The sequence below is a fragment of the Berghia stephanieae genome, chromosome 10 (assembly GCF_034508935.2).
Source record: "Berghia stephanieae isolate SIO BIC M18660-M18661 chromosome 10, UCSD_Bste_1.3, whole genome shotgun sequence".
Classification (NCBI taxonomy): Eukaryota; Metazoa; Mollusca; class Gastropoda; order Nudibranchia; family Aeolidiidae; genus Berghia; species Berghia stephanieae.
The window spans coordinates 37,308,112-37,322,423 of NC_088369.1; the positions used below are offsets into that span (position 1 = coordinate 37,308,112).

A 14,312-nucleotide genomic window follows, 5' to 3' on the forward strand; every position below is an offset into this window, starting at 1 on the left:
TTTTTTGGTTTTTATTTTTTGGTGGGTTTTTTTCGGGGTTTTTTTTTTTATTGATTCGTGAAGGACCGGAACACTTGCTCGAGAGGAGTTAGTTCTTCTCTGAAGATTTTACTGTTTTAGCTCTACCGAAGTTTCTTGTGAGACGCTGCTTACAACATGGTCTGCGTAAAATTCCATTAGAATAATTTTTAAAAAACTAGATATAATAGAAAACATGAATATAGTTAAATTGCAGTGAATATTTTATTGATACGGAAAAGCAAAAGTTTCGATGTTTTATTAATGGCCGTCATTTCAACTCTTTATAATCTTATCTCCCTTTATTCTGTGGATAACAAAGTAAAACAAAATCATAGCAATTTTTGTAAATAGATAGATAGATAGATATATAGATAGATAGATAGATAGATAGATAGAAAGATAGATAGATAGATTGATAGATAGATAGATAGATAGATAGATAGATAGATAGATAGATAGATAGATAGATAGATAGATAGATAGATAGATAGATAGATAGATAGATAGATAGATAGATAGATAGATAGATAGATAGATAGATAGATAGATAGATAGATAGATAGATAGATAGATAGATAGATCATCGCCATCATTATCATCATCATCATCATCATCTCATCATCATCAAGAAGAAGAAGAAGAAGAAGAAGAAGAAGAAGAAGAAGAAGAAGAAGAAGAAGAAGAAGAAGAAGAAATATGTATCTGTTTACCAGCAAGTTTTTCATGTAGAAGTAAATATAACACTTGTCTTTAATTTCATCAACTTTTTGCAAACTCTCACTGATGGCGGCCTCTATTTCTTTCGTGTGAGCACACAGTGATCGTAGTTGCTTGACACACGAGGCCACTTGCTTGTATTTGCTTTTGGAAAGAAAGAAAAATTGAAGGAAGAAGAGAAAACATCGATGATAATTGTCGTCATCATCATCATCATCATCATCATCATCATCATCATCATCATCATCATCATCATCATCATCATCATCATCATCATCATCATCATTATCATCACCATCTTCATCAAGAACAACAACATATTTGTGCATATATACTTATATATATATAAAGATAAAGGATGAATCTACAAAATCACTAAAGTCACCAAATTTTACACGTTGTTTACAATTGAAATGAATATGGTTTGTTTACAATTGAAATGAATATGGTTTGTTTACAATTGAAATGAATATGGTTTGTTTACAATTGAAATGAATATGGTTTGTTTACAATTGAAATGAATATGGTTTGTTTACAATTGAAATGAATATGGTTTGTTTACAATTGAAATGAATATTGCCTGTTTCCAATTGAAATGAATATGGTTTGTTTACAATTGAAATGAATATTGTTTGTTTACAATTGAAATGAATATGGTTTGTTTACAATTGAAATGAATATGGTTTGTTTATAATCGAAATGAATATGGCCTGTTTCCAATTGAAATGAATATGGTTTGTTTACAATTGAAATGAATATGGCTTGTTTACAATTGAAATGAATAATATGGTTTCCTTGTTTTGTGAAATTGATATAACATCGTGGTATTCATCGTAAATAATTGAAATTGATTCGTCAATTTCCATCAAAAACAGACGCTATATTGGTTATCACGTTGATTGTCTGAAATAAAGATTTGATAGAGTGTGTTTGGAACTATACAGTGCAGACAGAAGAGTACAAGGGAGAAAAACTATCGCCAAAAAACTGCCTGCCTCGAATGGGGATCGAACCTCAGAGCTCTTGGTTACCGGTCAGACGTGCTACCACTACACCGCAGAGTGTCAATATTTCTGTAAGCGTATTGTGATAACGAGGTGAGAGGAACTGAATTTAAACCAAGTAGTGGTTCTTTTCATTATTTTGAATACGATTTAATTCTTATTATTTTCAGTTAAACTAAAAATGATTGAAGTTTACCATCATCGTTGGTGAAATCTGTTATGGTCTAAGGGAGATAATCAATTAATTCTCTCCTCCCTGACGTAGCTAAGAGTTACCTAAAACCTGCTTCTTTTTTTTTTTAACCTCTCTCTCTCTCTCTCTCTCTCTCTCTCTCTCTCTCTCTCTCTCTCTCTCTCTCTCTCTCTCTCTCTCTCTCCCTGGTTTACGATATTACGGGATTGAGAATTGAGGATTTTTGGTTTGATATGATTTCTCCCGAGTTGGTCCCATCCACCCACGGCCCATGTGAGGGGTCTGTAACTATGAGTATAGATAGTATTGTGCTTGGCTAAGAAGCTCACAACTTTGCCATCCGCAAGTATAGATAGTATGCACTTGGCTAAGAAGTTCACACAGTACCATCCGGAAGTATAACGGACCAACACACAAATCTTTATGTAACATTGAACGTGTATAGTCAGGTTAATACGGTTTAGTGAGAATTATTCATAAACGACATTTAGGGTAGGGAGAAGTGTGGAGCGAACACTTGTATCAATAATGATGAGACATTTAGGGTAGGGAGAAGTGTGGAGCGAACACTTGTATCAATAATGATGAGACATTTAGGGTAGGGAGAAGTGTGGAGCGGACACTTGTATCAATAATGATGCGGCATTTAGGGTAAGGAGAAGTGTGGAGTGGACACTTGTATCAATAATGATGAGACATTTAGGATAGGGAGAGGTGTGGAGCGGACACTTGTATCAATAATGATGAGACATTTAGGGTAAGGAGAAGTGTGGAGTGGACACTTGTATCAATAATGATGAGACATTTAGGGTAAGGAGAGGTGTGGAGCGGACACTTGTATCAATAATGATGAGACATTTAGGGTAGTGAGAAGTGTGGAGTGGACACTTGTATCAATAATGATCAGACATTTAAGATAGGGAGAAGTGTGGAGCGGACACTTGTATCAATAATGATGAGACATTTAGGGTAGGGAGAAGTGTGGAGCGGACACTTGTATCAATAATGATGAGACATTTAGGGTAGGGAGAAGTGTGGAGCGGACACTTGTATCAATAATAATGAGACATTTGGGGTAGAGAGAAGTATAGAGCGGACACTTGTATCAATAATGATCAGACATTTAAGATAGGGAGAAGTGTGGAGCGGACACTTGTATCAATAATGATGAGACATTTAGGGGAGGGAGAAGTGTGGAGCGGACACTTGTATCAATAATGATGAGACATTTGGGGTAAGGAAAAGTGTGGAGTGGACACTTGTATCAATAATGATGAGACATTTAGGGTAGGGAGAAGTGTGGAGCGGACACTTGTATCAATAATGATGAGACATTTAGGGTAGGGAGAAGTGTGGAGCGGACACTTGTATCAATAATGATGAAACATTTAGGGTAGGGAGAAGTGTGGAGCGGACACTTGTATCAATAATGATGAGACATTTAGGGTAGGGAGAAGTGTGGAGCGGACACTTGTATCAATAATGATGAGACATTTAGGGTAGGGAGAAGTGTGGAGCGGACACTTGTATCAATAATGATGAGACATTTAGGGGAGGGAGAAGTGTGGAGCGGACACTTGTATCAATAATGATGAGACATTTAGGGTAAGGAGAAGTGTGGAGTGGACACTTGTATCAATAATGATGAGACATTTAGGGTAGGAGAAGTGTGGAGCGGACACTTGTATCAATAATGATGAGACATTTAGGGTAGGGAGAAGTGTGGAGTGGACACTTGTATCAATAATGATGAAACATTTAGGGTAGGGAGAAGTGTGGAGCGGACACTTGTATCAATAATGATGAGACATTTAGGGTAGGGAGAAGTGTGGAGCGGACACTTGTATCAATAATGATGAGACATTTAGGGTAGGGAGAAGTGTGGAGCGGACACTTGTATCAATAATGATGAGACATTTAGGGTAGGGAGAAGTGTGGAGCGAACACTTGTATCAATAATGATGAGACATTTAGGGTAGGGAGAAGTGTGGAGCGGACACTTGTATCAATAATGATGAGACATTTAGGGTAGGGAGAAGTGTGGAGCGGACACTTGTATCAATAATGATGAGACATTTAGGGTAGGGAGAAGTGTGGAGCGGACACTTGTATCAATAATGATGAGATATTTAGGGTAGGGAGAAGTGTGAGATGAAAACAGAATAAAAAAGTCGCGGTAGAATCCACTGTGTGTGGCAGATGCTGTGAGTATTTTACCTATAGACTGACCATATACATTGTTCATTTTATGTCAAGCCCATAATTACGTCCAGTTCTCAAACCTGCAAATATATGCACGTTGGTCACACCAAAAGGCGTATAAAAGGGACATGATGATGTAATTTCCTACGCAAAAATAAAAGTCAAAAATTTCGTTGTCCTGAACATTTAATTTCTTCTTTAAACTGTGTTCAACCCTACCTATGACTAGATTGCCGCGGTGGTTCGAAAACCATATCAAAGTATTGATACTATGAGTTTCGGTAAAATATTCACAACATCCGCCAGCCGGAAATAACATACAACATAAAAAAATATGTGTAACCTTAAAGGTATATTCTTGTGTGATTGATAAAATTTCGTGAAAACGAATCATTAAAACAACTTTCTGAAAACAATAACAAAGTGCTGGGTGACGGCAATTTCATTTCATCTATACAAACAATGATTTTGTATAAACCCTTATTCTATTTCTATGTATACAACTCACGATTCAAACTCGTAACACAATCTTTGTATCTTTTCCTTGGTCGTTTTGGGATCTTTTACTTCATATGGTACGTGTTCTTCGCATCGATCTATCTCGTTATGGTAGCAAAATCCATCCATCAAAACTAAAACAAACAGAGCACAAAGCAAATTAGTTACCTGGTGGCTCAGAAAAAAAAAACTGTCCCCTGTTTGGAGGTCTTCCACTTCTTTACTTTATTCCCTATAACATTGAAATTCTCATTGCTACAAAAACATAAAATATTCGAAATAATGCTGTAGGAATTTCATTTCAATTAAAAACATGTTGTCATATTAAGTGATTTTTAAAATGTTTAATTTCTTATGTAATGATTTCAGTTGTGCTGATTGCAATCCCTTGAAGTGGCAGTTACGTTTGCACCAAAAAGGACCCATAATATGAGGATTGTTTTAAAAAGAGACATGCCTTTGTAAAGGCTGTTGTATCACACTAGTTGCGTTTGCACCAAAAAGGACCCATAATGTGAGGATTGTTTTAAAAATAAACATTCCTTTGGAAAGGCTGTGTCACACTTAGTTACGTTTGCACCAAAGAGGACCCATAATATGAGGATTGTTTTAGAAAGAGACATTCCTTTGGAAAGGCTGTGTCACACTTAGTTGCGTTTGCACCAAAGAGGACCCATAATATGAGGATTGTTTTAAAAAGAAACATTCCTTTGGAAAGGCCGTGTCACACTTAGTTACGTTTGCACCAAAGAGGACCCATAATGTGAGGATTGTTTTAAAAAGAGACATTCCTTTGGAAAGGATGTGTCACACTTAGTTACGTTTGCACCAAAAAGGACCCATAATAATATGAGGATTGTTTTTAAAAGAAACATGCCTTTGGAAAGGCTGTATCACACTTAGTTACGTTTGCACCAAAGAGGACCCATAATGTGAGGATTGTTTTAAAAAGAGACATGACTAGCCACGAGTTTCTGCATCAACAATAACCAGGACAATTCATTGTCAATGAGTGTTGGCCGCCAAATTCTCCGGACTTCAATCCACATGATTATCACCTTTGGAATGCGCGCGCGAGAGCGTGTGTGTGTGTGTGTGTGTGTGTGTGTGTGAGTGTGTGTGTACCGTTGTTTTGTATTTTTTTCTCTGTGTGTATGTCCATTTTATGTACCACACACTACCCACACAAAGAAACGCAAACCATTTCTTGTCGAATGATGTTACAATTACCTGGACAGAAATTTATTTTCTTATTATTTTGTACTTGGGCCACTGTAAGTTCCTCACGAAGTAGGTCATTGCCATCTTCCTTGCAGTCTTCCCAAAGTGTTTTGAAGCACTTCTGAATTTTACGATGATTTCTGGTTGATAAATAGTACATGAAAAAAAAATAAAAAATTTCATGAACTTTTATAGGTAGGTCTATATAATGTGTTTGAGTTTTTTGTTTTATTATCATTATTACTATTATTATTATTATTATTATTATTATTATTATTATTATTATATTATTATTATTATTATTATTATTATTATTATTATTATATTATTATTATTATTATTATTATTATTATTATTATTATTATTATTATTATTATTATTATTATTATTTATTATTATTATTATTATTATCATTATCATTATCATTATCATTATTATTATTATTATTATTATTATTATTATTATTATTATTATTATTATTATTATTATTATTATATTATTATTATTATTATTATTATTATTATTATTATTATTATTATTATTATTATTATTATTATTATTATTGGCACATGTCAGGTTCGAATAAGGCGGTGACATCGACTCGGAACTGGAGGAGAGGTTGCCAGACTTTTCCACCAGCAAGAGGAGACATCGGGTGGCAGACAACCGGCTTCGGTCGGGAACCTGCTTAACGCCACGCTCACTTCATCAGTGGGGGGCCAAGAGAGAATATTGGATGAACATGACTGTTGGGCAATGAGCATCACGGGTAGGTGTATGTTTTCCCATAATATGACCACTCCTGTAAAGACTGATAGCCTAAATAAGCTCAGAAGATACCAAAGCAAAACATCATCTTTCAACTAAGGATACTTACAAATATCAAGTTAGAAAGCGAAAAATTACTTGCACATCTTAAGTAAGAAAGTGAGAAGGTACTTACACATCCAAGTAAGAAGGTGGGTGGTAAATTACTGACATCAAATACGACAATGAGAGGTTACTTACTGACATCAAGTAAGAAATGAGAGGTTACACATACCGCTCAACAGCCATTTAAGCAAAATACAAAAGACACATCCCCTCGCTGCCCCTATGCCAACACCCCAATGAAACAGTAACACACCACTTGCTTGAATGTCAACCTCTTAAGACCTGAGATGCACATTCCTCCCACCAAATCCAATCATCAGTAACACGCTGTATAGTCACCTGGAACAACTACAAAAGAGGTCTAACTTCTACGTCATGGCACAAGACTGAAGGGCTAGAGCTCAGGTGGTCGCTGGTTCGGGTAAGTAAGTAAGTAATCAGTGGAGGGCCAATGAGGGCTAACTTACACATATCAAGTAAGAAATGAGGGCTAATTTACACATATCAAGTAAGAAATGAGGAGTAATTTACACATCTCAAGTAAGAAATGGGGGCTAATTTACACATATCAAGTAAGAAATGAGGGCTAATTGACACATATCAAGTAAGAAATGAGGGCTAATTTACACATATCAAGTAAGAAATGAGGGCTAATTTACACATATCAAGTAAGAAATGAGGAGTAATTTACACATCTCAAGTAAGAAATGAGGGCTAATTTACACATATCAAGTAAGAAATGAGGGCTAATTTACACATATCAAGTAAGAAATGAGGGCTAATTTACACATATCAAGTAAGAAATGAGGGCTAATTTACACATATCAAGTAAGAAATGAGGGCTAATTTACACATATCAAGTAAGAAATGAGGGCTAATTTACACATCTCAAGTAAGAAATGAGGAGTAATTTACACATCTCAAGTAAGAAATGAGGGCTAATTTACACATATCAAGTAAGAAATGATGGCTAATTTATACATATCAAGTAAGAAATGAGGAGTAATTATCTCAAGTAAGAAATGAGGGGTAATTTACACAGATCAAGTAAGAAATCAGGGGTAAGTTACACATATCAAGTAAGAAAAGAGGGGTAATTTACACATATCAAGTAAGAAATGAGGGGTAATTTACACATATCAAGTAAGAAAGTGAGAGGTTACTTTCAGTGACAGGTTACTTAACAGACATCAAGTAAGAAATTGAGAAGGTACTTACGGACATCAAGTAAGACAGTGGCAGGTTACTAACAGACATCAAGTAAGACAGTGAGAGGTTACTAACAGACATCAAGTAAGACAGTGAGAGGTTACTAACAGACATCAAGTAAGACAGTGAGAGGTTACTAACAGACATCAAGTAAGACAGTGAGAGGTGACTTACAGACATCAAGTAAGACAGTGAGAGGTTACTTACGGACATCAAGTAAGACAGTGAGAGGTTACTTACAGACATCAAGTAAGACAGTGAGAGGTTACTTACAAATATCAAGTTAGAAAGCTAAAAGTTACTTTCACATCTTAAGTAAGAAAGTGAGAAGGTACTTACACATCCAAGTAAGAAAGTGGGTGGTAAATTACTGACATCAAATACGACAAGGAGATATTACTTACTGACATCAAGTAAGACACTGAGAGGTTACTTACGGACATCAAGTAAGACAGTGAGAGGTTACTTACGGACATCAAGTAAGACAGTGAGAGGTTACTTACGGACATCAAGTAAGACAGTGAGAGGTAAATTACTGACATCAAATAAGACAATGAGAGGTTACTTACTGACACAAAGTAAGAAAGTGAGAGGTAAATTACTGACATTAAATGAGAGGTTACTTATTGAAATCAAATAAGACAATGATAGGTAAATTACTGACTTCAAGTGAGACAATGAATGAGAGGTAACTTACGGACATCGGGCAAGACAATGAGAGGTAAATTACTGACATCAAATAAGACAATGAGTGGTAAATTACTGACATCAAATAAGACAATGAGTGGTAAATTACTGACATCAAATAAGACAATGACAGGTAAATTACTGACATCAAATAAGACAATGAGTGGTAAATTACTGACATCAAGTGAGACAATGAATGAGAGGTAACTTACGAACATCTTCGCTTTTCATTATAGTACTTGTCACGACAGTGTTGAATGCCATTCGTTGAGCACTTGTTGTCGGATTCACATGGGAGCGATCCTAAGGATTTACGATGGAGGGTGGAGGTAGTAGATGGGGTGGGTAGGTGACAATGAATTAACAAGGGGTGAAGAAAAAGGGAGTGAGAAAACGAGAAAGGAGGTGGGGGCGGGGTAGAAGGAATTGAGTCGAATACAAAACAAACTTTAAAATGAAGATAAAGATGATGATGATGATGATGATGATGATGATGATGATGATGATGATGAGGATGATGATGATGATGATGATGATGAAAATAATAATAATGATAATAATAATAATAATAATAATAATAATAATAATAATAATAATAATAATAATAATAATAATAAAGAAGAAGAAGAAGAAGAAGAAGAAGAAGAAGAAGAAGAAGAAGAAGAAGAAGAAGAAGAAGAAGAAGAAGAAGAAGAAGAAATGTGATGATGATGATGATGATGATGATGATGATGATGATGATGATGATGATGATGATGATGATGATGATGATGATGATGATGATGATGATGATGATGATGATGATGATGATCTATACTCAGGAGTTGCCCGATAAGTACTTACCAAGGATCACAATGAACAGAGTTGCGTTAAGATAGAAGCATCTCAAAGCCATCTTGTTCGTGAATAATGTTAGATATGTGCTAGAAGTCGTTCTTGAAAGATCACTATACTTCGTGGATGGTGATTAAATATCTCAAGTTAGTTGACCTTTATGAAAGAGGGACAGGGACTTGCATAATTGACTTTATCAACTAGAACGAGAGTCGGTGTTTACCCTAAATGAAAACGCGATAAGAACCGTTGTCTAAACTGTGTTACTACGAAAAAACACGTATTTGAGATTTCGGCCAGATAAGTTTTCATTCCAATGATAAGGATCGATTAATTTGATCCTCGTCTTAGCAAACCTCTAAAAACCTGGGAGTTGAAAAGAGAGACAGATAGTGACTTGCATAGAGAGACAGATAGTGACCTGCATAGAGAGACAGACAGGGACTTGCAAAGAGAGACAGACAGGGACTTGCATAGAGTGACATATAGTGACTTGCATAGAGAGACAGACAGGGACTTGCAAAGAGAGACAGACAGGGACTTGCATAGAGTGACATATAGTGACTTGCATAGAGCAGTGACTTGCAAAGAGAGACAGATAGTGACTTGCATAGAGAGACAGACAGGGACTTGCAAAGAGAGACAGACAGGGACTTGCATAGAGTGACATATAGTGACTTGCATAGCGCAGTGACTTGCAAAGAGAGACAGACAGGGACTTGCAAAGAGAGACAGACAGTGACTTGCAAAGAGAGACAGACAGTGACTTGCAAAGAGAGACAGACAGGGACTTGCAAAGAGAGACAGACAGTGACTTGCACAGAGAGACAGACAGGGACTTGCAAAGAGAGACATATAGTGACTTGCATAGAGAGACAGACAGGGACTTGCAAAGAGAGACAGACAGGGACTTGCATAGAGTGACATATAGTGACTTGCATAGAGCAGTGACTTGCAAAGAGAGACAGACAGGGACTTGCAAAGAGAGACAGACAGTGACTTGCATAGAGAGACAGATAGTGACTTGCATAGAGAGACAGACAGGGACTTGCATAGAGTGACATATAGTGACTTGCATAGAGCAGTGACTTGCAAAGAGAGATAGATAGTGACTTGCATAGAGAGACAGACAGGGACTTGCAAAGAGAGACAGACAGGGACTTGCATAGAGTGACATATAGTGACTTGCATAGAGCAGTGACTTGCAAAGAGAGACAGATAGTGACTTGCATAGAGAGACAGACAGGGACTTGCAAAGAGAGACAGACAGGGACTTGCATAGAGTGACATATAGTGACTTGCATAGAGCAGTGACTTGCAAAGAGAGACAGACAGGGACTTGCAAAGAGAGACAGACAGTGACTTGCAAAGAGAGACAGACAGTGACTTGCAAAGAGAGACAGACAGTGACTTGCATAGAGAGACAGATAGTGACTTGCATAGAGAGACAGACAGGGACTTGCAAAGAGAGACAGACAGGGACTTGCAAAGAGAGACAGACAGTGACTTGCATAGAGAGACAGATAGTGACTTGCATAGAGAGACAGACAGGGACTTGCATAGAGTGACATATAGTGACTTGCATAGAGCAGTGACTTGCAAAGAGAGACAGATAGTGACTTGCATAAAGAGACAGACAGGGACTTGCAAAGAGAGACAGACAGGGACTTGCATAGAGTGACATATAGTGACTTGCATAGAGCAGTGACTTGCAAAGAGACAGATGTGACTTGCATAGTGAGACAGACAGGGGCTTGCAAAGAGAGACAGACAGGGACTTGCATAGAGTGACATATAGTGACTTGCATAGAGCAGTGACTTGCAAAGAGAGACAGACAGGGACTTGCAAAGAGAGACAGACAGTGACTTGCAAAGAGAGACAGACAGTGACTTGCAAAGAGAGACAGACAGGGACTTGCAAAAAGAGACAGACAGGGACTTGCAAAGAGAGACAACAGTGATTTGCACAGAGACAGACAGAGACTTGCAAAGAGAGACAGACAGTGACTTGCATAGAGAGACAGACAGTGACTTGCAAAGAGAGACAGACAGGGACTTGCAAAGAGTGATAACAGGGATTTGCATAGCGAGACAACAGTGACTTGCAAAGAGAGACAGACAGGGACTTGTAAAGAGAGACCGACAGGGACTTGCATAGAGAGACAGACAGGGACTTGCAAAGAGAGACAGTCCCTGGGACTGCAAAGAGAGACAGATAAGGATTTGCATAGAGAGACAGATAGGGACTTGCAAAGTCCCAGGTTTGAGAGTTTTTGGGAAGAAGAAGGTCATATTACTCGATCGTTATTTGTTTTGTTTTTTTGAAGAATGAGTTTTCTGGCCAAAAGATAAAAATAAATAATATTACCATACGTGTCTTTACAGACCGCATTTTAATCCAAGCAGCTACAAGCTCGATTGTCCGTATGTATTACATGTCATTTAAATTCTTATCTCGTGTGATTATCTTTATCTCTAACCTATATCCTTTATTTCATTAAATTTACTTGAAAAACAATTTGAAAGCAGGATGTCTTAGAGTGTCGACATTCAGGAACTCTACCCTACTTATTCATTTTTTTTTTTCCATTTTAGGTGACACGGGGCAAGCAATACAATACTGTTTATAAAGTAGAAGATCTCTCTCTCTCTCTCTCTCTCTCTCTCTCTCTCTCTCTCTCTCTCTCTTTCTTTCTTTCTTTCTTTCTTTCTCTTTCTATCTCTTCTCTCCTCTCTCTCTCTCTTTCTTCTTTCTCTTCTCTTCCTTCTTCTCTCCTTTCTTTCTTTCTTTTTTTTATCTCCCTCTCTCTCCCTCTCTCTCTCTCTCCTCTCTCCTCTCTCTTTCCTCTCTTCTCTCTCTTCTATTTCTCTCTCACTCTCTCTCTCTCTCTTCTTTCTCTCTCTCTCTCTCTCTCTCTCTCTCTTTATATATTATATATTATATATATATATATATATATATATATATATTATATATATATCCTCTCTCTCTCTCTCTCTCTCTCTCTCTCTCTCTCTCTCTCTTCTCGTTCTCTTTCTTTCTTTCTCTCTCTCTCTCTCTCTCTCTCTCTCTCTTTCTATATATCTCTCTCTCTCTTTCTATCTCTCTCTCTCTTTCTCTCTCTCTCTCTCTCTCTCTCTCTCTCTCTCTTTCTCTCTTTCTTTCTCTTTAAATACAGAGTAAGTATAATTCTGTGGAAGACGAAAGTATCACAAAAACATAACATTTTTTATTGACAGCATCAAATAGTATTGAGATTGAGTTCTAGAAGAGAACTAAAGTAAGCAACAACAAAATGAGGAACATCAATAAAATGACGAGCATAAAGATTGAAATATCTTTTTTTTATAATAATAATATTATTATCAATTATTATTATCGAAAAAGCATTCAAGCCTAGGTGGACGAAGACACGCGATTCGGACAAATTAAGAAAATTTGATCTTCTATAAGCTATGAACGTGTAACTCCCCGGATATCTGGTCAAAGCTGAATTTCTGGCATGCGCAGTTCATTGTTGTCAAGATAAACGGTTCACGGCAACGGATGTACATATGGACGCTCATTCCAATCATCCAAGTGAACTGTGAAACTAAAAAGAGATCACAAGAAGTCTATGGTGAGTTATTTCTAATTTGTTCACTTCTTCATGAACTGAATATTCGTTTTTCTCCGTTGCTGCATACGTGTGCTTTTCGAAAGGACTTGTACAAGTGAGACAAAATACCGATACAATACTTGGACCCAAGTTGGGTCTAAGTCTAAGTCTAAGAAGTTGGAGTTGGATGTCGGAGTTAGAGAAGTTACTGTTGTTGTGTGGTCTTGTTAGGCTTGATTACTGAGTCTGGGCATTCTTCAACTTCAACTTTTCAAAAACAAATCGTGACGTTATTTTTTTTTTTTAATTTACAATCGATGTGCACTTATTTGCAGGTCTGCTGATAAACTGATAAACTAATGAGCTATGGGGCTCATTGTTGTAATGAATGGAAATCTGAAAAAAAAATGACGCAAATTATTGCCCATTACCACAACGTTAAACTAGGCCCATAAGTGGGCTCGGGTGTCAGACCTACATATATGTACACGTTGATTTATATATATTTTTAATGACTTTCTATTTTCATATTCATGCCTCTATTTATTTTAAAATGAACATCCGAATCTAACAACTCCACGGTCAAGTATTTTTCAACTGGATAATCCATACCTGCATGTTATTTTTTAGTTTTCATTGTTAACGATTATAATGTAAAGTTGAATGTAAGCAGGATGAATGAAACACCACAGATGAACGAGATGATAGTGGCGTAGTTAAGATGAATCTTAACCACATCATCTCATTCATTTGTGCTGTTTCATTCATCCTGTTTTGTTGATAAAGGGGAAACCCGAAACGTTCATTTGATCTGTTTTTGTAATTAAATTGAAGCTTACATTCAACTTCACATTATTATTTATTTCTTCGAGCTTCGAGCAGCAACATTTACATTGTTAACGATTTGAAATCGAAGAATGTCCTTTAATTTCATACTATCTTTAATAATATGAATATTACGTAAGTGAAAGATTTACCACTCACGCTACTTCTTAGTCGTTTCCTATTCCTATGCTATCTAGCTAGAGTGCTACTCTAGACTATACTAGGTCTATGACTTTTCATTTGCTCTTATTATATTAATGTGGTTTGTTTTCATTGCAGATGTTTGCACTCCATAGTTGAGCATCATCAATGACTGCCATTTAAGCATCGCATAGATACATCCTATTTATCTACTGACTGACTTTCCCAAAAACTAATTCGAAAATGTCTAGTAAAGCATCAGATGGAAAGGATTCCAAACCAGGATCT

General features: G+C 36.6%; 2 protein-coding genes across 2 annotated transcripts in view; one reads left to right on the plus strand and one right to left on the minus strand.

Annotated features, from left to right (window-relative positions):
• Positions 1 to 219: 219 nt before the first annotated feature.
• Positions 220 to 11,619, minus strand: LOC144981072 (uncharacterized). The gene is made up of 7 exons (XM_078929185.1): positions 11,601 to 11,619; positions 9,469 to 9,629; positions 8,838 to 8,928; positions 5,866 to 5,996; positions 4,646 to 4,769; positions 732 to 882; positions 220 to 325 (listed from the first exon to the last, which is right to left on the minus strand). The coding sequence occupies exons 2-7, from the start codon at positions 9,518 to 9,520 to the stop codon at positions 311 to 313; spliced, it is 564 nt and encodes a 187-aa protein (XP_078785311.1). The 5' UTR covers positions 9,521 to 9,629; positions 11,601 to 11,619; the 3' UTR covers positions 220 to 310.
• Positions 11,620 to 12,973: 1,354 nt separating this feature from the next.
• LOC144981073 (dynein axonemal heavy chain 2-like) overlaps positions 12,974 to 14,312 on the plus strand; it is a 136,025-nt gene continuing 134,686 nt past the window's right edge. Inside the window, 2 exon segments of the mRNA XM_078929186.1 lie at positions 12,974 to 13,079; positions 14,163 to 14,312. The exon segment at positions 14,163 to 14,312 is cut by the window's right edge and continues 61 nt beyond it. Coding sequence (XP_078785312.1) covers positions 14,268 to 14,312 — 45 coding nt within the window. The 5' untranslated portion in view covers positions 12,974 to 13,079; positions 14,163 to 14,267.